Source organism: Rhinichthys klamathensis, unplaced genomic scaffold, assembly GCF_029890125.1.
Source record: "Rhinichthys klamathensis goyatoka isolate OS25496 unplaced genomic scaffold, OSU_Roscu_1.1 h1tg000281l_1, whole genome shotgun sequence".
Lineage (NCBI taxonomy): Eukaryota > Metazoa > Chordata > Actinopteri > Cypriniformes > Leuciscidae > Rhinichthys > Rhinichthys klamathensis.
The window spans coordinates 7,724,971-7,751,080 of NW_026606800.1; the positions used below are offsets into that span (position 1 = coordinate 7,724,971).

Consider the following 26,110-nt stretch of genomic DNA (forward strand, 5'->3'; position numbering starts at 1 on the left):
CCTTTACAGTATATCAGGAAACCATAATTCCGTTTACAATGCAATGAGAATGAACATTACATATTTTATTGCAACCATTGCTAGGGTTTCTCCAGCTCCCATGCAAAAAAAAAAAGTTAAGATCACCAGTTCTGAGGAACCGGGAGGCTGGACAGCAGTAAGATGCATCTCTGCATGCTCAAGTAGAAAGGTTTATAAAAGAGCTGCACTTTGCATTTAAATCATCATTTGCTCTACATCTATGAGACAATCCAGTCATAATGGTACAGACAGACAGACACTGAAAGGGCAATGTGGCAAACAGTAGCTATAATGACTTGGAATGTCTGAAGCATGACTAGTTTGAGGTTATGTGGCTTTCTGGTGTTACGCAAAAGAGCAGATTCATGAAATGCTAGATCTGGATCTGTAGTCTATTTGTACATCAAGTATATTGTAGAAAAATACAGTCAACGAGAAAACAAAAGTGAGATATTCGTTTTTGTTTTTATTGACGGAGGCAATAGACAGAAGACAAATATTGGGATGGGAAGGGGGGAATGGGTTCGAGATATAGTAAAGACTGGATTGGAAACTGCATCTCCAGCTTGTGTATTGTCATTATTCTGACACCAGGTTGTTGTTTTTTGTTTGTTTTTTACATTTTCAGTGTTGTCAAACTTCTCTTTTTAACAATAAATCATTATTTACAAGTTGTCACAAAAAAAAACTGGTCCAAGCTAAACCAACAGAGAAAACTAATTTCTGTAAAACATTGACCAAGTCTAAAAACAGTGATAAACATGAAACAAATGCATGTTTAAAAAACATTGAAACAAAAAAACAAAATTGTTTTAAAGATTAAAATCGAGTTGTTTTCTAAATGCATATGTACGCATGTACAAGCAAGGGAACATTTACAATATGAAAAACCTTCTGACAATGTGTTTGAGAGAATAAATTTGGTTGTTTTTTTTTGCATATGTACGCATGTACAAGCATGGGAAAAATCTACAATATGATGTGTTTGAGAGAATATATTTTTTTTAAATACATGCATATGTATGCATGTACAAGAATTAGAAAATTAACATTGCACACACATCGCAAATCTTCTGAAATAGATTCACCGGAAAACACATTTATATAAGGAAGATGATGTCATCAGCCACCATAACCTGGTTGTCGTCCTGCATGCGGGCGAGAGCGGCACGGACCTCGGTTTCATTAAACGGTGATGGGCAGCTCTTGTTGATGCTCTCCATTAGAGCGATCATGCCCACTGACTGAGCATGAGCAGAGCGGAACACCTCCAGCAATGCGGTTTTGAACTCCTTCAACCTACAGCAAACACACACATTGCGCATCAGACAAACAGCATCTGAAACAACCAGCAGACCTGCCAGCGATACAGTTTCTGAACTCAATCAGAAACAATACTTCAAAAAGAATGTGGCTGCACTTTGAAAACGCTGAGTGTGATAGAGAAAATTTCAGCAGACAAATCCTGAACGCCTACCTGTCATCAGACAACTCCGTGTGACCATTTTGATCAGGTGTGTCTATTGGCTCCTCACCCTGCCTTGCAGGAGCTGGGGACTGAACTGAGGGGGAAAAAATAATAATTATTAGTGCATTTTATATGCAAAAATCTTAATATTTTATATTTAACTTAAAATTATTTTTTTAGCTTGTTTAAATTTTAAAGAAATAATGAAATGTTATAATAAATAAAAAAAAGATCTATAATTATTTTATCACAATTCAACTTATATTTTAAAACATTTTTGTTTAAAATATTTCAAATATATTTATTTTTTTAACGATGTGTGATATCTATTTTAGGATTAATTTAACTTATTTATTATAATATGTATAAAAAGCCTGTTGTTGGTTTTTCTTACTTTGTGGTATGTCAGTCTCAGTATCAAAGTCATAAGGGTCATATGACTCGCTGCCCTGAGATGGTCTGCGCTCAGAATGGCGCCTCCTACAGGAAAAAAAAGAAAGAAAATATTTTCCCTGGTCAACTCTGTTCTCTCGGGTAGCCACCAGGGGACATTGACCTCTCATTTATTACTAAGTTCTATAAGTATCATAATCATTACTTAAACACATTAAAGGGTTAGGGTTAGAAATTGTTACAAAACACTGTAAACTAACAATTTCATAAAGGAATCATTACACCTGATGATTTTAATGTAGAATACACCACTGTTTGGAGTCAGTAAGATTATTTTAAAGAAATCAAGTGGCAGTAAAGACATTTATAATGTAACATTTTGAAAAACTTACCAACCCCAGACTATTTATAGCTTGGACAATTCATAAAAATCGACTTTGTCATGCTATTGTGAATAACACTAGACCTTTTTCTCTGTGGTCGAGGTGTTTCTTGTGCTTCATTCTCATCTTCCTCCTCATCCTCTGAGTCTGCGTCCTGCCCCCCATTTCTAGAGCGTTTACGTTCCTTCTCCAAAACCTGAGGAATGGGAAATGAGGGTAAAAGATATTCATTTAATTGAGAGGAAATGTCTAATGGATTTAAATCAGCCACTGATGGAAGTACTATAATAAAAAGTAAAAACTTTTTATGTATTCTGTATCTGTCCATTATAGAGTAAACAAATGTGACTAATGAGCTATAAGCTATATTAACAAACAAACCTTCTTGAAATAGGCAAACTGCACAAGCTCCACAGCAATTTCTGCGTCCAACAGTTCCACAACTTTGCTCATGCGAGCTTTGGCGTGAGCTGTAGAAAGACGGATCAATGTCTCCAGGGTTCTAGCAGTGACCGGTGACGTCTGAGGGACAAAACACAGCACAGATTCTTCAAATTAGTTATCTCACAGCATAAGAACTTCATTTACTAATACCTGACCAGCAAAACCAATCAGAGTAGTTTGAAAATGGGTCTGGATTTACCCGTGCAATGTCAGAGCCGAGCTGCTCCTGATTGCGCAGTCTCGAGTACTCCTCTGCAATGTGATTGGCTGCATCTTGAGTCAGAACAGGAGAAAGAGCCTTGGCAACGTGGATGTACTTCCTCATGAACGCTTTACTCACCACTCTGTCCCTAAATAACACAATAAACATTTAGCTGTATAATAATGGGGTGTTCATATTTGACAGAATGTGTAAGAGAAGATTCTTTTGAGCTTTCTATTCATCCAAAAAGTATGAAAAAATGTATCACGGTTTCCACAAAAATATTAGGCAGCACAACAGTGAAAAAAAACCCAGGAATGTTTCTTGAGCATCAAATCAGCATATTAGAATCATTTCTGTAGGATCATGACACTGAAGACTGGAGTAATGATGCTGAAATTGTTAAATAAATGGCATTTTAAAATATATTAAAATAAAATTTGTAAATAATATTCCACAACATTACTGGTTTTGCTGTATTTATGATCAAATAAATGCCACCTAGGCACAGAGACTTCTTTCAAAAACATTTTAAAAAATCTTACCAACCCTAAACTTTTGAACGTATCTTAGAAAAGCAAAATATGGCAACCCAATTCAAATATCGAATCATTATTAAAGGCACATGGTAATATTATAAAGCAGACATAATCTGAGCAGAAATAGCATCTGTGATTTGCATTAGAGAAAACAAACAGAAGGTAAAGAAAAGAAAAAAGAAGAAAAAGTGGGCACTTCATACTTTTTTTTGCTGCCATGGAGAAGTGGATTGTGTTTCTCATACACTTGAAGCTCCTCTTCTTCCTCCTGAACTACATTAGGGTCTTCAGTGGCCAATGCATCGATCGCACCACCAAGAGCTAAAGCTGAAACACACAAACACACGCGAGTTAAATAAACACTACAACACAATACTTTCAACATGACTCTTTCCTAATAGAGAATATATCACGTTTTATTCCACAGACAAATCTGAAGAGTGAAGTTTTTAATGTTAAAATTCCTCCCATTCCATCTTTATCTAACTCTTTTTGGTGGCATTAACTGCACAGAAGTGACACACCTAACATAAAATATATAATATAACATGCAATCTATCAGCTTGTACCTGCTCCGTCCTGCTCATGGGGATCCCTGTAGCGGTGAATGCGCAAGACGTGGTCGGACACCTCACGGTCCTGCTCTGGGTCCATCTGATCCAGCATGATGAAGAGCAAATCAAAACGAGACAGCAGCGAGTCCTGCAGGCCGATGTTCTCCATGGGGGTCTTATACTGATTATACTGCAGATGAAGAGAGATAAAATCATAAACATTGTTCTTTTAGGTCTGCCCAGACAGCAACATACTGTCTGGCCCAGATCCGGCCCACATCTGGCACGTGTGGAATCCACATGTCCCAGATGTGGGCCGGATCTGTGCCGACACTGTGGTGCTGTCTGGGTGATTTCTTGAACTACACTGGATATTTATCAAGAATAACATTATGAAATGATGCACAGATACGGATTACTCACAGATTCAGATTTTACGAACATGAAATTATGAAATGATGCACAGATACGGATTACTCACAGATTCAGATTTTACGAACACCAAATGAGGCACTTACTCGGCCATAGACAGGATTGGCAGCTGCCAGGACGCTGCAGCGGGCATTGAGTCGAGCATGGATGCCGGCCTTGGCGATGGTGACGCGGCCCTGTTCCATGACCTCATGGATTGCAGTCCGATCCATATCTGACATTTTGTCAAATTCATCAATGCAGACCACCCCGCGATCCCCCAAAACCATGGCACCAGCCTCGAGACGACGCTCACCTGAGGGACAGACACAACTTAATATTAAAAGAACAAACAAAACTCTGAAATAGGCAAACTTGTTATTAATGAACCTATGGTTTCTTGGCTTGATGGTGTGTGTGAAACGCAGTACCTGTCTCTTGGTCAGTGGTGACAGCTGCAGTCAGACCTACACCTGATGAGCCTCGGCCTGTGGTGGCAATGGCACGGGGTGCGGTGTGCAGAACGTACCGGAGCAGCTGAGACTTGGCCACTGACGGGTCACCTAAGAAATAGAGAGATTTATGCAGAATTTAAACACATCTTATGCGTTCATTTACTAAGTATTTTACATATACTAAGTATATTGATTGTTTGAGGCTGCCAAGAAAAGTATAATACTCTGTTTTTTTTTTTTTTAAGTATTAAATTTTTCAACTTATCATTTTTTTTTAAATCCAGTAAACTGATCAACGGCGGCATCTGGTGGGTCTGTAAATAACAGCACCCAAAACCGGCATTAAAGTTCTGCACGTTCAGCAGAAAACAGGTCAAAACAAAACTAAATTATTTGACATTGTTGTCTTTATTATTTCATGCTTACTATTTCTCTCACAGAATATGAATGGGTCTTATAGGAAGGGGGAACTCACAAGGTTGGGGCAAAAAGTTTGAAAACGCTTGGTCTAGATCCTCTATATGTTAGCAACTTAAATAATTACATATCATATATGTATTGTTACTTATAAAGTTTATATGATACAAAAAAATTATATCAATAGATCTCTACAGAAAAAAAAAGCTTAGAAAAAAGCAAGAGTATACTTGCGACTTATATAGCTGCAAAAAAGTTATTGTGGAGTTCTCAATCTGATGTCCAGCACAGAGAGCGTTTGTAAAAAATGTGCCTCATTATCTGGGCAAATACCTATGAGAAGTAAGTTGATGTCTCCTCTAATGCGCGAGCCGTTCTCCAAAACCTTCTCCACCCCTCCTAGAAGCATACACAGGATGGCCTTCTTTATGTACTCATGACCATGAATACTGGGGGCCAGTGACCGAGCCAACTGATCAAACAAGTTCTAAAGGAGAAGAAAGACGAATAAGGCATTCATATTAGGAGAACATACACATCTATCAATCAATCCAACTAGTTAAATTCAGCTGAAACTTCCATTCAGAAACACTTCCATTCTTTAACCTTTGAGCGAGATCTGCAGAAGCTCTTGATCTTGGCTACATCATCTGCAGAGAAGTAGTGAGCGATTTCTTTGCTCATCTGTTTGACGTGACAGGCGATCATGATGGTCCTGAACAAACACAAATGGGATAACAAGATATATTAAGGCTTTGACATAAATAGTATCATTTATAATAGTAATACTTTAATAATATTTCAAAAGCATTTAACCGCAGCTGGTGAAGCTGTACCTGAAGGTGCCCGAGGTGAAGCCGCCCTTCTTGCCGGGCAGGCAGCGGTAGGTCCCGATCACCTGCGCACGGTCCCCTGGCTTCACACAGTCCACCAGGTCATTGTCCAGGATGATGTCCACAGAGCGGGGCAGCTGACCAGCAGGAGCTTTCTCTGGCATCTCCTGCACTGTGATGGTCTGATGGTCCTTATAGACAGACAGACCGAACTCAGTCTCCAGTGGATTGTTCTCCTCGTCCTGAATGGATGAAATATAGACACAGAGCATTAATAATAATAATTATTACTGTTGCTGTTGTTATTAAAATAATTAGACACTGAGAGAAATAATAGAAGTATGGTATTAACAATTTCAAATTATTTTAGTATTAATAATAATATTATTAATAATCACTATTGTTATTACTTTGCAGTAATAATAATAATAATGTTATTATTGCTAAAATAATTTGACATTGTTGTCTTTATAATATCATGCTATTTCTCTCACAGAATAAAAACGGATCTTATAGTAATAAACAGCTGCCTATTTCAGGAAGGGTGTCCCTTCGCAAGGTGATCCTGATCATCATATTCTGGCCTCAATATCTTTGCACGATTCCACTAATCTAAGTTGTGAGTTGGGACAAATCATAGTACCTTGGTGGGGTAAATGGCACTTGAAGGGAAGGCTTCCAGAGAGGTCAGATCTGTGTATTTGCGCTCCATGGTCTTCTTAGTGGCTGGGCAGTAGTGCACACTGCGTACTACTTTGGGACGCACCAAAGAGCCTGTGAATACAGACAATCTGATCAATTCACTGTCCATGACATGCAAAATATTCATATCAAATCTTTAAAATGCACATAAAAAGGCTTGGACTTACATTTAGTGACAATGCCCTCCAAACACACCATGCTACCCAGCAGACGAGAGGTCAAGGTTCGAGGGGAGACGTGTTTGCTGCCGAAGCTGCCCTCCAGACCAACGAAGAACTCTTCGTGTTGCTTGGCATAAGTGGCATCTATTGAAGCCACCAGATCTTTCAGGGCCCGCTGGAATGCCACAAGCTCTTCAAAAGCATTATTCAGCAACCTGAGGACCAGAGATTGTTCATTTCAATTAAAACATTGTCACACTTTACATTAGAATGTTAAACTGTATTTGCAGTACATATAGTTAATATGCATGAACATATATTTATATAGCATTTAATGCAGACCTAATTCAATTATGCATGTGTACACTGTAAAGGGTAAGTAAGGGAGGGGGGAAATGGTTTAAAAAAAAAGGTTAAACACACTTGGCTGCTCGCTTTTCGTTGCGGCGGCGCAGGTCGTTGAGGTTCACAATGAGCCTGGATTTGTTTTCGCTGATCATCTGTCGTACTTTGCTCTGATAGATGCCCTGGTCTTGCTGAAAAAGGTCAAAGCCAAAGAAAAAGTTGTCAACGACCAAATCGTGAGCAAAAATACCCAAGAAAAAAAGTTTAAAGTAAGTTACATTATGGTTTATGAGAGTGGGCCTTTGTTCCTATAAGACACATTAACTTCCGATAGTTTAACATTTAATAAGTATATAATAAATGCGTTATGCTTACATCATCGTCAAGAAAATCCAGGTAATCCCTTTGCGCCTCTCTCAGTTCCTGGTCGTCCAAAACTTCAGTAGCCATTTTTGTATATAGCTTCTAAAACTGTTAAGAAATACTGTGCAGAACACCTCGTGTCGATCGCCGTACTGTTGTGTGTCTTTTCGCGCCAACAGGCTCTTCTCGCTGTGGAATCCGACCGCTGATTGGTCAACACACCAGTGACTTATTAACATATTCTGTCTTTTGGGTTGCGGCGTCCAATCAAATCGATAGAGTGAAGATTCGCCCGGCCCTCTTGAGTGTTTCGCGCGAAAAGAGAACCGGTGCTGCGCATGCGTTCACATCTTCAGATGCAGCGTTTTGCGGAGGAGCTGTTGTGGCAAATAATGGTCGTTGAAGAAAACAAACATGAGTCCATGCTGTTTGCTCATTTATCTTGTGCCCATTTGAAGTCACTGTTGCCACTCAGACAGTCTGTAAATCAAATGTACTATTTATTAAACATCATATCAAAGCATTTGACTTCCCTGCCTATCGAGATATGATACAGAGCCGAGGAAAAGAAAAGTCACAAAATTATAAGTTATACACAGTACAAAGTAGGCCTACATAGTGTAAAATACACATCCGTTTTATACGAACATCACTCTTTTCTTACTGGATCAAATTCTCAGGTTGTCTTTTATGCATGATGCACCATAGTTGTTGTCAGGCTACTGGCTACTTTACATTTTAAATATAGGTGGTCTACTACACGTCTTGTTGTTGCCGTCATAAATAGTAATACAATAATGAATAGTTACTTTTAAAGTCAACATCTGAGAAACAAAACAGGAGTCAGAACGATATGTTCAGTCACCATTCACTTTCATACTGAATAGTTAACCCGATTTGACAGATTTTTTTCTAATTCATTTTATTTTGAGAAAATTAGTCTTCCACCATCAAAATGTAGGCTATCTGAATTTTACAATCATGTAAGCAGTTTTTACTGTGATGTTTAAAAAAAAAATTATATTTATATATTTTTTTTCTTCATATTTTAGGTTTTTCGAACACAGTGAACTGAGTCATTTTCTGAGTCAAGAGTCCCTTCAAACACGAGTGATTTGTAGCCCCGCCCAAATTCACAAGTAGCCGACACAACCAACAGGTCTCTCAGCTGAGAGCAGGTTGAGAGTGAGACTTGGACATGGGCAGCACAGTTGCCAAGGTAATAATAATGCAAAAGTCTGAGAACCGGATTTAATCTTTAGGTTGATATGAAACCCCTTAAATCCTTTAAAAAGTGAATAGTGAAGTCTGGGTAGAGTGAAGAGCGACTTCAACCACCAGTGCCGCACAGGTGAGGAGATATAAACTCTTTTTTATTTAACGCATAGTCGCTACAGAAAGGTTCTGGCATTTTTCCGGCAAATGTTTTTTTTCTTTTTTTTCAGAAGGTTGTATAAATGTCACAGCCTATTCTTGCTCTTTCTTTACTTAATAACGCACATTTAAAAGTAGCCTATTTTTTTATTCTTCATTATTTATAATGATATTTTACAAGTTTACAATTAAATATACCAACTTTGGCAAACTGTTCTCAAGCCTTGCCTACTTTAAAATGTGCTGTAAGGTGTGGTTGCAGTAGTCTAGCTAGTATTGAGTTTTAAAAAAAATACAGAATACTAATCACAGAATGCACATATCATTGATAACCTAAACTCCCTATCTAGACAGCGTTTTTTGGCATCATATATGCAACCATTACTTATACCATCTATAACCCCCAACAGTGCTTTAGTAGGCAACATTCTAGGTTTCAAGACACAGCTAGTGTTTTAAAATTGAGAAACGTTGATTTGGAGGAATATACGGCAGGGCACAATGTGAGTACTTGGCAAACACAATGATCAATTCAACCAGGCCGGATATTAACTTATCAAGTGTAAGAGGTTTAGTTCAGCAAGAACTGGCTCTTTGTCTGGCAGAGCAGAGGTATGAATCATGGCATCCTGATTTGTCAGTATAATTTATCCTTGTGCTGTTTTCTGCTTCTCGTTGCAGCTCATTTTTGTTATTGATCCAGAGTTTCACCATGCCAAGTGGAGTTTTGGGCCGTCTTAGTGCATTGACATTGAGTATACAGCAGCTGGGTCAGTTACCACACTTGTCGAACTGGCTGCCCAGTCTACCTTTACCTCAAGCCACCGTACTCGCCTCTGATGTGCCGAGCCTGTTTCGTGAGCCCTACATCTTGTCTGGCTATCGTCCTGTGCGTCAGGAATGGCTGAGCTACTTCTGTAGCCTCTTTCAATGTCACAATGAGTCGCTCAATGTATGGACACACCTTCTGGCGATCCCTGCGCTTCTACTTCACTTTTTTTTATTCGCAGGGGCATCGGGGCTAACGCTCAATGTGGCGTCTTTGCCTCTGTTTTTGTACATGTTGTCGTCACTTACCTACCTCAATTTCAGCGTGGCCGCCCACCTGCTTCAGTCACACTCTGAGCTGGCCCATTACTCCCTCTTCTTCGTAGACTACGTTGGCATAGCTGTTTACCAATATGGCTGTGCACTAGGCCACTATTTTTACTGTTCTGAGCCAGAATGGAGACACAGCCTAGTGGGAGCTTTGTTTCTACCCGGTGCCGCGGTGCTGGCCTGGTTGTCCTGCGCCAGTTGCTGCTACGCCAAATTCCGTTACCGCCGTCCATACCCCCTCCACCGGAAGATCTGCCAGATCATTCCCACCAGCCTGGCTTACTTGCTCGACATAAGCCCTGTTGCTCACCGCCTGGTCACCAGATCTTGGGACGAGCCAGTGTTGGTGTTTCACGCCCTGCAAGTGGTGTTTTTTGTGTTATCGGCTCTGTTTTTCTCTTGCCCAGTTCCTGAGCGCTTCTTTCCAGGGAGATGTGACATTGTGGGCCACGGACATCAGATCTTCCACATCTTCCTGGCCATGTGTACTATGTGCCAGCTGGAAGCAATGTTTAGAGACTATCTGGTGCATCAGCAGTCTGGAGTAGGTGTGCATGGAGAACACTTCATTTTACTGGCTGGAGGATCCTTCTTCTTATTGGTGCTGTGCTGTGTTCTGACTGCAGTTCTAATGACAGGAGCTGTGCAAAGACAGCTGAAGAAAAAAGACTGCTAAACATTTTGAGAAGATTTTATTTTAGTTATATAGTACCACAATGTATTTATTAATATAAATGTCAAAATTATAATCATTTTATTTTAGTGCATTTATTATGTCTCTTTCTTTTTTTTTTACTTTAAAAGTCCCACAATCACATTTTGAAATCCCACACTTTCAGGAGAAATGGTACAAAAGCTGTCACATGGGCGGTTTATACATGGTAGACACGAATATTAAAGGGGTGTACCCTTCATGGGGTAAATAAAGTACAAAGGTGTAGCTTTTTAAAGGGTTGCACCCCAGTGACAGCTTTTGTACCATTTATCTGAAATGGCAGATATCAGCCTCGGAAGCATTTTACTTTAGTAACTATACTTTTACAAATCAAATCAAACATAAATACTAAGTGGGGATTTCCCCACAAATGAATTCACTGCTGACTGAGTATAATCTACCACTTAGCCGACATTCCTCTCAAATCCAGTATGGCTTTTAAACAACTGGCCTATTTACTTGAAAACTGTTTGGAGTCTGAGACAGGAGTTTTTCGATGGCAAAAACATTCAAATTATTTTGCACTCAGTGGGGCAGAAATTCAGTTGAACCCTGGTGCCTTAGATACTGCTTTGTACTTTTGATTGTGCTTTGTATTTTAATAAATGTTTACATTAAAATCAATAAACCTTTGGTGAGTTTTGATTTTCGTTAACAAAGTTGAATGACACATATTATTTATAATTAAAAACTTTACCATGCTATTTCATTTAGTAATTCTTTTAGTGTTTCAGAGCAGCCACATAATTAAAATACAGTTTATTATACCTCCTTTGTCCATTGGGAGGCAGCAGTGTTCCGTTTAAAAACGGGGGGAAAATGAATGTTTGTTGAAATGTTTTAGCCTAATTATTTAAATGTAATTCAAAACAGAACTAACCATATATCTATAAAAAATCTGAAAAAGAAGGATATTGCTTTATACAGCTAATTACACGAACAAGTAAAATACAAGTGAAGTGAATTCTTTTGAGGGATATAGGGAGATACGGATTAGGAACTGGAGTGGCTGCTGGAATCCAGAATGAGGAAGTGTGACTGTCAAATCCCTGTTTGATAAGTGTGTTGCTGCCAGTAAAGACAGGATGATGACAGCTGATCTAGGATCGTGTAACTGAGGTCAAAGGTAAAGGGAGATTCTCTTTTATTCTTTAAGGCAGACTGATAGAAAAAGGCTGTTTATAGGAAGTTTCTAAAACAAATCTCTCACAGATCCAAGGAATAAAATAATTTTCATTTATATTCAGTTTAAAGATTTGTAGTTTAATGTACATTTTAAATTGTCTTAGTATCACTTTTTACTGTTTTTTTGGTATTACTTTTCATGCATTTTTAAAATAGAAATAAACATTGCCGTAACAATTGCAGTCTGTTTGTGTGAAAGAGAGGTGTGACTTGTACATGTACTCACCTGTGTAGCTAATCATTTTTGTGAGAACAGCAATAACAGCTTACATTATATTCGCTTTCATTACTTTTGCTCATTGGCCCATCAACAATCTCATAGCTTGTTTTGATTGAGAATATCAACTATGCCAGATTATTGATGTTAGTTTCCTTCTATTCTTACCTTTCAGCCATTACAGAAACTGGATGAAGAGTCATGGCTCCTGTTGAGGAGGGTCTGGTTCCCTGGTTATCAGGTTGTTCTTCATCTCTTCAGATTAGTATTGTGTCAGCCTTCTTCATCATCATTTATGTCACACTCTACAGCCTTTGTACAAGCTGTTTCAGGTAAGTCTCTTACTTTTTTGTCTTTCACTGTATATTTAAATGCATATTTAGGAATTCATCATTCATTATCACATGTGCTGATTCAAAACACACCCAAGAGAAGGGAGTGATTGTAACAGAAGCTGAATTGCTGTGAGTAAATGGGTGATCTCAGTGGAATGTGCAATGACAGGTTCAGACGCACAAGTCACCAAGAGCCCAATTCACATGCACAGCATGAATATCGTTTGTGTTTGTGTTTGTGTTATTGTAATAAAAGTAGAGACCTGTTTGTCAACCACATATGTAAAGCATGAAGATGGAATACTAATAATAGCCTATCATGTTTGCATGCAAAAACCGTGCACTGTGGATGCTATATCTATAACATTTGAAATAGTGACTTTTCTTTTTATGTCTCCAGTATGTTTGACAGTGCATCATCCAGCCATTTACACAGACAAGAGAAAAGAAATATTCCATTGGCATCTCCACAAAATGTAAGAGACCGACATAAGACACCACACATATTCAGAAAACATTACATACATTTGTATTACTGTTGGCTGTTGCTACACTCTAAAAAATGCTGGGTTGTTTCAACTCATGTTTGGGTCAAATGAACAAACCCAAACCATTGGGTTTAAAATTTTATTTAAAAATATAAAGCAACGGTTGGATTTGTCCATTTTGGACCTAACCCGTTTTTTAGAGCATTTTTTAGAGTTTGGAATATTGTTCAAAACTGAAGTTCCCTGTAAAAATGATTTGCCTGGTTGCTTAAAATTAGATCTACTTTCCCAGTGTACTATATATGACTGTTAGCATATACAGTATAAACAAAGCTTTTGTTGAGTAGTGCGGACCACTGTTGACAATTTGCTTTAGAAGGAAGAAACTTTTTCCTGCTTTGAGACCAATTGCAATAGACTGTTGAACCATATTCATCCTATTATGGTCAATTAAAATCACTTAGTGGTAAATTGCAGCGAATTAGCTAGAGAGGTCAAGTAATTTCCAAAGAGTTATTACATTAATCTTGTAAGGGAAATGACACTGTAATGGAGAGCAGATAGAGAAAGCTACTAATGATAAAAAAAAAAAAAAAATTAATCACCAAGGACTGGCGTAATATAGCATGTGACGTGGAATGGGGAAAAAAAGTAAATAATAATAAACAATTATGTCCTCATTGCAGAAACTACCTGAGTCCCAGGGTGCTGAATATATCCCAGCTGCCAAGGATCTATCTGATTCTGATCATATATACTCGGAGGCTGAACTGAATGAGGAAAATCCTTACGAGTGCATTAGAGAGCCTCCATATGACAAAGCTAAAGGGGAGAATGAGAGCCCTTCCACAGCAATGACAAAGCCTGATGATAATCACTCTGTCTCAGCCCTCAACAAACAGGCAGTGGAGCAGCGTCTCTCTTCACCTCACACCCATGATCTACATTTGACCGGCTCAGTTGTTTATGCTGCAGTGAACTGGAAAAACAAAAGCACAAAACCTCTGTTTTATACAGATACTGTGGTTGAAATGAGTGATATTGCTAGGGAGGCTGTCCCTCCCATTCCAGACAAACATTTCTAGTATGACGCAAAAGGAACATTTTCATTTACAATGCAGCATTTATATTTATGCTTTTTAAGTCTTTATACGTCGTCTTTATATCTTTATAATTGATAAGTCTTAAAAACAAACCTGCCATACAAAAACATTTAGATTAATAAATAAATAGTATATTTGTTTTAGCATCACTGCAACTTCACACAAAACTGTATAAAGGAATAAGCCAAACACGTCTGGGTTATTGTAGGTCAGCATGAGTCACATGATATAATGCCTCGAGCCAATACCCAGACTGGATTCAGAGACTGAAACCCAACATGCTTGTGATGTCCAGACCTAAAATCCCCTTTGGAGGATGAAGTCTGTCGGACACGGCGACAGACAGAAGAAAGCTTATAATCCCCAGACATCATTTACATGATGAACGTTTTCTTTCTAAATGTCTGTTTGCAAATACACAATGCTGAATATTTAGGAAATAGACCAAATGATATAGGTGAAAGGTGACACATGTCAAGGGACTGCTTTTGAATCTGCAGGCAGACTTCTGTCTAAACTGTACATTTAATTTAAAATGACTTATCCTGGGGATACATTTGTATCTATTTTAAATATGGAAATATATAAGATAAATGTTGATATTTGTTACATGCTGTTTTCATGGGACTGTGTGTGTGTGTGTATAATAGTGTGGAATACTTTTATAATTTATATCATTAATATTGAAAATAAAAGATATATAATTCGAACAAAAAAGTGATTATTGTAATGTGGTAGAAAAACACAATGTTTTATGTTCTTGTTTAAGAAACACATGATGGAACAGACCAATAGGATCCGTTTTTAGCTATTTAGACAATAACACTGTGATTCTCTCTCTCTCTCACACACACACACACACACACACACACACGCATGTTGTGTTTTCATGTTTTATGGATATTATATTTATAAATATATTGATTTTTATGCTGTACAAAATTATGTTTTATTAACAAAGTTCGGGAGGAGCACGTTCAGATAATTAAACCTAATTAAACACGAGTGGAGCACACTCTGTTAATCAACCCAATCAACGAGTTAAGCGGTGTATACAGCAAACTTACCTCCGTTCGTTGACAGTTTAACAGCATCCCTCCACCACCCCATCTCCTCACTTCTAGTCCTAATATTCTTACAACAACGGGGGGAGTACTCTGGGTTCGGGCAAAAAATCCGAGCTCGGAGCCCTCCCCCCGGACAGCACGCCAAATACGCATAATCTTTACTCTGTTTAATTGATGTAAGTGTGAACTCGTGAAATGTGTATTCTATCCCCATACGCTAAACCTACATCACAGAAAATGTTCGGCATTTTTCCATGTTCAACAAACATCGCTTATATGATTTATAAGCTGATTTCCTCATGGGGACCAAAAAATTTTCCCACACGGACAGAGATTTCGGATATTGCCTTGCTTGTGGGGACATTTTGTCCCCGTTAGGCTACATATTTTTTACCGGGACCATACTTGTTTGTGTGGCCTCCATAGGCGTAATGGTTTTTATACTGTACAAACTGTATATTGTTTTCAGCTAAACCCACCCTCATCCTACCCATCAAAACTTTTGGCATTTTTGTTTTATAAAAAAACACACACCGTTTTGTATGATTTTAAGCCATTTGGTTTACAAGGACACATGAAGTGCCCTTGTAAACCCTGTTTACCTTAATACCCGTCATTATTGTGTCCTCAAATCATATTTACAAGAACCCACATGGTCACCGTGATTTTGCCAAGTAAGACATGGTCCTGGTCTGGATCAACATATTTTGTTGATCCTGGATCAACATTCCGGTCCCAAAATGTCCCAATCCTACCCCTAAACCTAACCCTACCCATAACTTTTCCCTAAAATCAGAGGGTAATGAAAGGTGAATGACACTGATGTGTAAGTACTTCACCCTGGTTCTAAGCCTAAACTTGACAAAACTGTAAACTTGTCCCTCAAATCTGATTGGTTGATTGGAAAGTTGATCCAGGATCAACAACGATGTTGATCCAGGAACATGTGGTAGCCTACTTGGTGAACCGAACACACACACAGTCTAGATGTATAAAATAAAGAAATGAAAAAAGTGTGGAGCACTTTATTATAGGGTATTATTAGGCTATATTATTAAAATAGCCTACATGAAATAAACCCCGCACAGTTCAAAATTTTGTAATAATACTACGAATAGTGACTGACTATATAGAATAACACATTTGTGTAGCACCGTGTTAAGCTATATAAACAATGTTGTGAGCTGTTGCAGTCAGGGCACGTAAACCGACGCGACTCCCTCGCTCCCTTGCTCCCTCCCTCACTGACTCACTCACGGCAGGAAAAGAGGAGCGCGCGTGACGTCAGCAGCAGGCAGCGACTGCATCTCTCTCTACGAAAACATTCTAGGTAACATCATTAAACACGCCGGTTTTTCATTGACGGTATGGCAGATACGCAGGTTATTTTATGTTATTGCATGTTTAAAGACTTTTCCCCACTATAATCATGTAGCCAGTGTTTATGTGAACTGTTCTGATTTCAATCCTACTGCGGTCGTTTCGAGAGTACGGTGTTTAAAATGAGCTGTTTTAGCGTGGCTATCTAATGCATGTCATTTAAAAGATTTAAGTCTGCATTTTCGAGAGTAATTTGCACAAATGTGATTTATCGTGTATTGCAACTGTCTGTTGTTTTGCCTATTAGATTGTGTACATTAACGGGGGTTGAGCAGAAACTCGTGTACGCACACGTTGTTGGGCGAAGGTGTGTCCTTCGGGGAACCGAGTCAGCCAATCAGAGCACAGCTTCCGCCCCCAGTGGGAAGGTTGTTTTTTGCTGGACGTAAACGCCCATTACGAGCGTCCCAGCTAAAGTATGGATCTGGATTAAACAAATGGCACGGTTTAATTGAACTGTTCCAAATATTCAAACTAAATCCTGGAAGAAATGACAGCAAAGGAATATCGTTACATATAAGGCAAGCATGTTGTCGGCTTTGTGTAAATGAAACGCTGTCAGCAACCATCTTATTTTCTGCCATCTGTGATCGAGACAAGAATCAACACATAAGTGTAAAGGCGGACATGAACTGGTAAATAAATACGTTAAAAAACAACCGCAATTCAAATAGATGCAAGAAAGAAAAGCTGACAAATAAATAGATTAAAAAACGATAGATTAGTTGACATAATGATGTAACTTACAGAAAGGAACTCTGCAAGAATCTTGTGAGCGAATGGATTCAAAACATTCGAGTCACTGAGATGAATCCTAACTCCTTTGCGGGATTTGGATCTCTCCATGATTTCACTCCCTAAATCCGGAGTTACAGTATCTGAGAGGCTCACAGTCAGGGGGTGTGTTGCCCTAAAAAAAAAGTAAAGCCACCGAGCAATATCCCACTGCGTTGCTTGTCCATATGCAAAAATCTACCGCGTGTATTCGATAAAGGTATTTTTACATTAAAATGTTGGCTTTTTCATGCAAATCCCATATCTGCTTATTTAGGTTTCCCCAATATTCCCTAATTTCGGGTATGAGAGCATTCGTTTTTTGTTTTGTTTTTAAAGAGATTGATATTAGTAAATTTATTATTTTTGCACGTTTTCATGGCCTTGTGGCGTTGTCGCAGAGAATGGTGGCTATTATTAGCCAGCTTGGCCCTCAGATTAAAACATGCAATATTAAATGAACGGTGTTGTTATAACATGCTTTTCCCTGTTTTACAGTTTTTTTTTTTTTACTGAGAGCCAAAGCCGACTGTTTAGCTGAGAGCATGGCAGCGGTGAGACCCAGAGCAGGACTGGACACAATACCGATGGGCACAGAAGGGCAGGACGGATTGGTGTGTATCACAATAATTTATGTATAGCCCCTGCAACATACAAATAGAAGGAGGGAAGTGTGGATAGTCTGTATATAATTGATTGTTTCCAATCCAGCAGAGCTACATCCAGTGTTGTGGGCAGGAAGGGGTGAGCATGCAGAAGAATATGAATTCAGGACCCGGGATCGAGTGGTCTGCTGATGTCAGTGCACAGCAAACAAACCTATCATTCTCACGCTCTTCCGGTGTGGACTTACCTTACAGGTTAACCTACAGATCTTTGTTTGTTGTCTTGCACACAAAATCTTATCACTCTAATCCTAGCTCTCTTAGAGAAGAATTTATCTATGTGTAAAGTGTAATGTTATTGTGTGCATCATGTTCTTCATAGATTTATAATGCAGTGTAATGTAGCGTGAACAGTTTTCTTACTCTCTGCCATATCAGAAGTCCTGAGTCGGTGGAGATGGATGAGATCATGGCTGCAATGGTGCTCACCAGTCTGTCCTGCAGTCCAGTGGTCCAAAGCCCCCCGCAGAGGGACCTCCTACCAGGTGAACTGGCTTCTTTTGGAAACCATGTCTTACCAAACAAGGAACACTTTTTCAGTGTATGCTTGCTTGACAAACCAACGCAGACTGTTTATTTTAAACAAAATCTAACCAGATTGAATTTAGTAGACTTTTTGTTTTTATTTTCGCTCTTTGAAATATGTTTGTTTGATCATTTTCACCTTTTTAATATACGCTTATATAACAATTATTGTATTGTATTTTTATTGTACAGCATAACACACAACCCAAAAATGAATGTAGCAATTCTATGGTTATTCCTGTATTATTTACACTTTTCCTCTCTTTTTACCATAGGGGACATGGAGTGTTGCGGAGGTGAGCTGTCTGACAGCGGCAGCAGCGGTTACTGGAGCTGGGACCATGGCAGTGTAAGCCCAGCCCCTTCTCCATCGGTCACTGAGATGGACAGGAGCTCGGGCCAACTGACAGACGAAGGACTGCACATGGAGCTGGAACAAGCCGCATGTGAGGAGCCGGAGGCCAGGAGGTGCAAGGTGAGAATGAGAAGACTGTCAGATTGCTGAACCTGAGGGCGAATGGACAGCGTTTTTAGCTGATGTTGGAAAAATACATGTGAGTCACACTTTGTTTTTCTGTCTCACTCTCAGAGCTTGAGCAGGGGAGCATACAGGTGTCTGTGGCCTGGCTGTGGGAAAGTGCTGACATCACGGTTCGGAATGAAACGGCACATTCGCATTCTTCACCTGGGGTGAGTATGTCCGCGCATACCGAATTCTTGGAACAATTGAGATGGCACAGAACCGTTATGATGCATCTTTAACCCTAAAAAGTCTGCTGTATTATATCTTATATCCAACTATCATTCAATATGAGCCATGAAAGCCTGGTGTATCAAATATGGTACTCAACAAATAAAACATATATACAAACTTTCAATAAACTATAACATTAAAAAAAGATTTTACGGTAATGCATATTACTAGGATACTGGCTGTTTATTAGTACTTATAAAGCACATATTTATGCCTTATTCTGCATGACCATATTCTACCTCCCTTAATCCTGCCCAATACCTAAACCTAACAACTCATTTACTAACTATTAATAAGCAGTAATTAGGAGTTTAATGAGGCACAAGTCATAGTTAATAGTTAGTTAACTCTTTCCCCACCATTGATGGAAATTTCCGTTATTTGCAAGACAACGCTTCCTCGCCATTGACGGACTTCACTGTTATACAGTAGGGGGTGTTATTGCGCAACTTCTGAAACGGGACTCAATCTCCTGATCAAAACACAGGCAAAAAAGAAGCAGACACAAATTATATCATATGTAAGCAGATGCATGTGTAAAATAACACGATCATCAATATTAAACGGCATATAAATCAAAATGTTACTGAATGGAATGTTGACCCAGGCCGAGCTATAGCACTTTGCAAGCTTTGGGGGTGTTGACGGACTCGATCTACTCCATCGTAGCCTTTGACAAAAATGCGATTTTCTCATTTTTTTGCTCAAAATGTTGCTTTTTTATGAAACTTACCCATATTCAAGTGTTGATAAAAAAGGAATGCATGATGATAGAATAAAATTTGTTGTTTAAAAGCAGAGGGTCTGTTCTTTCTTTTGACATATTGCATGTTCGGATATTCGTACAACAAAATATTCTGGGGGCCATGAAACTTTTGCGAAAATGATTAAAAAATGGCAGTGGCTGGCAACTTTTTTCCGAAAACGCTGACTTGGAAAGAGTTAATAGGGAGAATTAGACCCTAATCTAAAGTGTGACTGATTTTTCTGACTATTATTTCATATGTCAGGGTTAATAATGTTAATCAATGTGTTTTATTGGTTTGAAAATCCATGTATACTATAAAGGTTTACATTATTTACTTGGTCTGCAAATATGCAACAAATAAGGTTTCTTATTCTTCCCATTATTTGATTTTCTCTCAAACAGTGGGGGTTCAGAGCAGTCGCATAGGGAGGAAGACTTCTATTACACAGAGGTCTCCTCTGAAGATGAGGAAACTGCATCTCCATCTCCTGCTCCTTCCTTCTCAAGCGGGGCCTGGACGTCCTGCAGCTCCACTCAAAGCCAATCCACCCCAGGACACCAAGATATTTCAGTCCAGTCAACCCCACTCAGCCAATCAGCTCCAAGCAGCGTGTGGCAGATCCACACTGAACATCTCTATCAGGTACAGATGACTGGCTGAAACTGATTGTTTGATGCTGTTTGGAAATTATGTATAGAAATCTTGTCTAAAATCTTTGTGATGTTAGTGTGTTTTGTTGCATTGGATTTTGTCAGTTAATTTTGTGTGTTTTTTCCATCACTGTGTTGTTTTATTGCAGGCCTGCGCGCCCATTCAGGTCTCTCCAGGCTCTCCCACCTTTTGCACCTGGACCCTGCCTGGTGATGTCCAGCAGAAACCTCAGGTTGGTCTGCCTCTCCAAAAGCACTTAACATCATATGTGATGCATTTTAATACAGTTTATGCCATCTGGCCTTTTATTACTATGTTGCTCTGTAGATTCCAACATCTCGCAGCCGGTCAGTGAGTGTTGGAGAGCAGTGGCTACAGCGGAACAGCGCCCCCACCAGATCACAGACCATGAGTGCATCTCCCTCCAGAGGGCACTGTTCATTCAGGTGAACCGCTTAGTTAAATGTAGTCAAGAAAAAGGTCTCTAATCAAAACTAAAACTCTAGCAGCACAAATAGTGCATATATATATATATATATATATATATATGGACAAAAAATACATACAGTACCGATCAAAAGTTTGGAAACATTACTATTTTTAATGTTTCTGAAAGAAGTCTCTTATGCTCATCAAGCCTGCATTTATTTGATCAAAAATACAGAAAAAACAGTAATATTGTGAAATATTATTTCAATTTAAAATAACGGTTTTCTATTTTAATATACTTATTATAATAAAATATAATTTATTTCTGTGATGCAAAGCTGAATTTTCAGCATCGTTACTCCAAGTCTTCGGTGTCACATAATCCTTCAGAAATCATTCTAATATGCTGATGTATTATCAACGTTGGAAACAGTTGATACTTTTTTTCAGGATTCTTTGATGAATAAAAAGTAAAAAAAGAAAAAAAAGAACAGCATTGATTTAAGATAGAAATCTTTTTTAAACAATATTCACTACCGTTCAAAAGTTTGGGGTCAGTAATTTCTTTCTTTTTTTGAAAGAAATTAATACTTTTATTCAGCAATGATGTGTTAAATTGATAATAAAAAAAGTGATAGTAAAGATGTATTGTTAGAAAAAGATTTCTATTTTGAATAAATGCTGTTTTAAAAAAAAAACTTTTTATTCATTAGTGAATCCTGAAAAAAGTTAGCCTGGGAAAACCCAGACAACTTCCGGCAAATTTAGATTTGCTCTGAAAGTTAGTCTGGCAAAGAGCTCATTCAAGCCCATTTCCAATCCGTCGAAATCGCGGAACCAATCAGAAACGTTGGGGCGGGCTTTACACGATGACGACAGCGCTGGGATTCTGAAGCAGATTTTGTAGCCTACATTACAGAGATGGATGCCGCCGTCGAACATCACTCGTTCGAATCAGCTATCGCGTCTGTTTTAAGCGATTTGAACGTTTCCTTTTAGTTAAAAACCGAGCAAAGAACAACACTCGGAGATGTTTCTCCGCCACTCTGCATATGTCATCTCCTTCATCGCTCTGATTGGTTTTAGGTCTATCCCCGACGTCCGTTGATGACGCCCCTCTGGAAATGATTTGACTATGACGCTTTGCCAGACCATAACTCATAGGGGTGGAACAGTACACAGAAGTCACGGTTCGGTTCATACCTCGGTTCAGACATCACGGTTCGGTACGATTTCGGTACAATGGAGGGAAAAGCAAAACAAAAATGCAGAAGGCATTGTATTTTTTAAATAAGTTTTATTAATAAAGGCATAGAACCAGTTTATTTGTAGTGCACTGACAATAGTTTTATATAATTCGTTTATTAATTTAATTAATAAAAAGACAAAAAGACCTTGCGATATGCTTGGTAATTGATATAATAATTTGGTATAATGAATTATAAATAATTGATTTCTGTATAAAATAATATTACCATTAAAAACGCATTCAATTTTCTTTTTTAATCAATGTAGAATGTGTAAGATTAGTGCTCCGAGGACGAGAAATGAAAACCAATGCGATATGATGAATGTCTAAAAGATGGGACCCACAGACTGTTTTGAAATGGAGTTGGATAAATATGTTTTGCTTTTAAAACAGTGTGTGTGTGTGTGTGTGAGAGAGAGAGAGAGAGAGAGAGAGAGAGAGAGAGAGAGAGAGAGAGAGAGAGAGAGAGAGAGAGAGAGAGAGAGAGAGAGAGAGATTGGGTGACAGTTGTAGGTTACAGTTTGACAAGAGTTTACAGTGTGACAAAAGCACAATGTGGTGTTTTATTGCGAGTGGACACAAATATAAGTAAACACTTTGCAGTTTTAATGATCTGTATGAACAAAATGACGGAGTATGTTTTTTATGTTTCCACTGTTCAATCGCGGCCGCGCCTCTCTCTCTCACACACAAACACACACACTCCAGCATTGCAATCTTGACATCGCAGCCTGTTCATTATGCGGTCACACCAAACGCGAATAGAGCGTTAAATTCGCGTCTAGTTCGACGCTAGTCCAAAGCGAATAGGACGCGCGTATAAAGCCAACGTTTGAAGTGAACGCGCGTTCAGAGCTAAGCCGATGGTACAGATTATGTGTCCCTAAAGAACCCGCGTATCTAACAGTAGTTCCGCATTACATTAATTAATTTTCACGCGAGTTTTATTTATTTTTATACCGTGTATTCTCCGTGTAAATTCGTGCACCGAACCGTGACGCCCGTACCGTTTCGGTTCGGTACGAATACATGTACCGTTCCACCCCTCTCAGTTACAACTGAGAATGGTCTGGTTTTAACCAGGCTAGAAAAAAGTTGAAAAATCCTGAAAATTCAGCTTTGCATCACAGAAATAAATTATTTTTAAAAGTATATTAAAATAGAAAACCATTACTTGTAATAATATTTCACAATAACATAAATTTTTTCTGTATTTTTGATCAAATAAATGCAGGCATGAATAACATTAAAATAGCAATGTTTCCAAACCTTTGACCGGTACTGTATATATTAATATATTATGCCTTTGCAGCCTTTCAGATACATTGTAAAATGTTTAATGACTTAAAAATGTAATTCAATTTAACATTACACAACAAAAAAAGTCATTTTAAAATTTAAATCAAGTATAAATAAGTGTTAACTATAATTTTTTTTATAATATCTTTTCCTTAGGAAGGGCCGCGGTGAGGCCAAAAAGTGCCGGAAAGTCTACGGCGTGGAGCGCAGGGACCAATGGTGCACCGCCTGCCGCTGGAAGAAAGCCTGTCAGCGGTTCCCAGACTAAACTGAAAGACTTTAGGAGACGAGGAAGAATCTCCATTTTCTTTCTTTTCTCCAACTATTTCCTGCACTGTAGAGGATCCCTCTTTTCACTTTTCTACCTTTTTTTTGTTTTCCTATTAGCGTTAAAAGTGTTTTGGCTATGATTTCCCACAAAGTGAACGCTGGTACTAGCTGTCGAGAATGTGGAGTAGTAGGATCCCAAGCTCTTAAGGGTGAACTCTGCCCTCTCACGAGACTAAGGTGTAACCCTGTATTTGAACAAGGTGTTTTTCTACCCCAGTCCTGCACTTCATCCATACCTGAGATATTTAAGTGATTGTTGATTTTTGTATACTGTGGACAATGTATTGCTCTCAGCATTGTCATGCTGTTTTTTCTATTGCCGTTTTGTTAGCCTGAAAGGTGTAACAGTGTAATGTCATGTATTGTCTTTTTTTTTCTATGTATTTACTCAGAATTAAGTCACAACTTTTGAGTTTCGCAAAGTTTGACTATCGTTTGCCACAGCTCTTCCTAATCAATCTAAACTGCCAGATATAAAGCTAGAGTGGTGTTGAGTGAATGATATTGGCCACAATGGTGGTCACAGTATTGTCTGGAGATAAAAGTGCAGCTATAATCTTTTGATTGAATACCAAAGTGCTATTGCAAAGAGTTAAAGGGAGCTTGACTGAATACTGCCCGGACAATAGATCGGGCTCGTTTCCTTTTGTGCGTTTTTTGACATCCTTCCAAAAAGTGTTAAAGTCCCTGTAAAGGCCATTCTAAAAAAAAAATTCTAAACCCATTATAAATGTTAGACATGTATTGCTAAAACATATTACAAAGACTGTGAACTGTGAATTACTGAATTGTGGAGTTAGACCGTTAAACAGTTTTTCACCATTGCTATTTTTGATAGCTTATTTTATGTACTTGCCGGCATTTTTTATCATTCAAATTTGTCTGGGTGGCTAATAACAAATTTTTCTGTGGTGTGACAAACTCAGAACACATACTTAATTTTGACTTTACAGGGACTTTAAGGTCTTGTACAATGACGGATCATTCCCTTGGAAACATCTAAAAAGATTCGAAAGCATAACATCACATTGAAAAAAGATATTATGTATAATTAAGTAGACACAAGATAAAATATGCAAATGTCATAAGCTTGTCATTTGTGCATGACAAATATCAAGAACAATTGTAAAATTATTTTATTGGCCTTTTGTGTGCATTTCATGTACAAGTGGAAAGGATTAAAAGAAAAAACTTCCAAAAATGCTAGCAGAATGTGTTTGAAATGAAAATTATTCACAAAGCCAAAATGTCTACACAGACAAAACCATACAATTATTAGCAGAATACTGTAAAGTATGCTGAAAGACTACCTGCTAGTTATTTTTTTTACACGTAGGGGGTGTCAGTTTTCAAAACCTATTCCGTGACATCCGATGAGTATTAATGTGAGGGAGAATCTGTCAAGTACTAAGATGATCTCATTTGTATGTTCATGCACAAATAAATGCAGAAAGCTGGAACACATGCTACATTTATTCTCATCAGTTGGAAGCAAACAATAAAATGTGCTATGTCTGCGAATTGCAAAAATAATGACTATGAATTGTTCTCCAACAAGTTTTCTGAACACTCCCCAGCTGCTATTGTTAGGACAGAGAGCTGCCCCACATTTTCTGATTGGCTAACATGTACTGGCCATGGTCAGATTCTGCTTTGAGCCTATCTGTCATATTAGATGCGTTCATGCCATGTCGTAAATACCGTAACGATTCTGAACTGTAAAAAGCTGGTAACACTTTATTTTAGTGTCCTTGTTACACAAGATACATGTAGTTTCATAAATACATAGTAATGCATAATTACTTGCAACTAACCCAAAATCAAACGTAATCCTAACCCTAAAGTAAGTAGTACATGTAGTTAATTAATATTACTCAGTACTTAAATGTATAATTACACTGTAATAAGGACACCTTAAAATAAGGTGTAACCAAAAAGCCTTCACTTTCTGTCCCTCCATTGACAGCCTAAGCAACTACCACTTTCAAGCCACAGAAAGGTAATTAAAGACATAATTTAAGTAATCCATGTG

General features: G+C 38.3%; 5 protein-coding genes across 12 annotated transcripts in view; 3 read left to right on the forward strand and 2 right to left on the reverse strand.

Moving 5' to 3' along the window:
- The window catches only part of elp3 (elongator acetyltransferase complex subunit 3), a 67,271-nt gene that overhangs the window by 2,292 nt on the left and 38,869 nt on the right, over window positions 1-26,110 (reverse strand). The window lies entirely within an intron of this gene.
- On the reverse strand, window positions 468-7,858 carry mcm3 (minichromosome maintenance complex component 3). The gene is made up of 17 exons (XM_056269470.1): window positions 7,704-7,858; window positions 7,407-7,519; window positions 6,990-7,198; window positions 6,764-6,894; window positions 6,124-6,362; window positions 5,894-6,002; window positions 5,621-5,774; window positions 4,847-4,978; window positions 4,523-4,731; window positions 4,020-4,194; window positions 3,654-3,777; window positions 2,909-3,059; window positions 2,647-2,787; window positions 2,349-2,461; window positions 1,884-1,969; window positions 1,499-1,583; window positions 468-1,320 (listed from the first exon to the last, which is right to left on the reverse strand). The coding sequence occupies exons 1-17, from the start codon at window positions 7,776-7,778 to the stop codon at window positions 1,122-1,124; spliced, it is 2,445 nt and encodes an 814-aa protein (XP_056125445.1). The 5' UTR covers window positions 7,779-7,858; the 3' UTR covers window positions 468-1,121.
- On the forward strand, window positions 9,488-10,875 carry paqr8 (progestin and adipoQ receptor family member VIII). Its single transcript, XM_056269482.1, has one exon. It carries the CDS (start codon window positions 9,778-9,780, stop codon window positions 10,837-10,839), a length of 1,062 nt encoding a protein of 353 aa, XP_056125457.1. The 5' UTR covers window positions 9,488-9,777; the 3' UTR covers window positions 10,840-10,875.
- LOC130103266 (uncharacterized) lies at window positions 11,872-14,913 on the forward strand. The gene is made up of 3 exons (XM_056269485.1): window positions 11,872-12,612; window positions 13,016-13,091; window positions 13,790-14,913. Exons 1-3 carry the CDS (start codon window positions 12,482-12,484, stop codon window positions 14,186-14,188), a joined length of 606 nt encoding a protein of 201 aa, XP_056125460.1. The 5' UTR covers window positions 11,872-12,481; the 3' UTR covers window positions 14,189-14,913.
- On the forward strand, window positions 16,559-25,538 carry znf395b (zinc finger protein 395b). Of its 8 annotated transcripts, none has more exons than XM_056269474.1 (11): window positions 16,559-16,638; window positions 17,965-18,041; window positions 18,139-18,287; window positions 18,471-18,577; window positions 18,893-19,092; window positions 19,207-19,307; window positions 20,522-20,762; window positions 20,920-21,003; window positions 21,099-21,217; window positions 23,905-24,761; window positions 25,042-25,538. In XM_056269474.1, exons 2-10 carry the CDS (start codon window positions 17,973-17,975, stop codon window positions 24,014-24,016), a joined length of 1,182 nt encoding a protein of 393 aa, XP_056125449.1. In that variant the 5' UTR covers window positions 16,559-16,638; window positions 17,965-17,972; the 3' UTR covers window positions 24,017-24,761; window positions 25,042-25,538. The 8 variants fall into 8 exon arrangements, with proteins under 8 accessions (XP_056125449.1, XP_056125454.1, XP_056125448.1 ...); XM_056269479.1 differs by having other exon boundaries at window positions 18,142-18,287; XM_056269473.1 differs by having other exon boundaries at window positions 16,580-16,603.

Coding starts and splice junctions, on each gene's coding strand:
- LOC130103266 (XM_056269485.1), top strand. CDS start 12,482: ATGGCTCCTGTTGAGGAGGGTCTGGTTCCCTGGTTATCAGGTTGTTCT. Junction 12,613..13,015: donor CTTTGTACAAGCTGTTTCAG/GTAAGTCTCTTA, acceptor TTATGTCTCCAG/TATGTTTGACAGTGCATCAT. Junction 13,092..13,789: donor CATTGGCATCTCCACAAAAT/GTAAGAGACCGA, acceptor TCCTCATTGCAG/AAACTACCTGAGTCCCAGGG.
- znf395b (XM_056269474.1), top strand. CDS start 17,973: ATGGCAGCGGTGAGACCCAGAGCAGGACTGGACACAATACCGATGGGC. Junction 19,093..19,206: donor CGGAGGCCAGGAGGTGCAAG/GTGAGAATGAGA, acceptor TCTCACTCTCAG/AGCTTGAGCAGGGGAGCATA. Junction 21,218..23,904: donor AGAGGGCACTGTTCATTCAG/GTGAACCGCTTA, acceptor TCTTTTCCTTAG/GAAGGGCCGCGGTGAGGCCA.
- paqr8 (XM_056269482.1), top strand. CDS start 9,778: ATGCCAAGTGGAGTTTTGGGCCGTCTTAGTGCATTGACATTGAGTATA.
- mcm3 (XM_056269470.1), bottom strand. CDS start 7,778: ATGGCTACTGAAGTTTTGGACGACCAGGAACTGAGAGAGGCGCAAAGG. Junction 6,003..6,123: donor TTCACCTCGGGCACCTTCAG/GTACAGCTTCAC, acceptor GTGTTTGTTCAG/GACCATCATGATCGCCTGTC. Junction 3,060..3,653: donor CTCCATGGCAGCAAAAAAAA/GTATGAAGTGCC, acceptor TGTGTTATTTAG/GGACAGAGTGGTGAGTAAAG.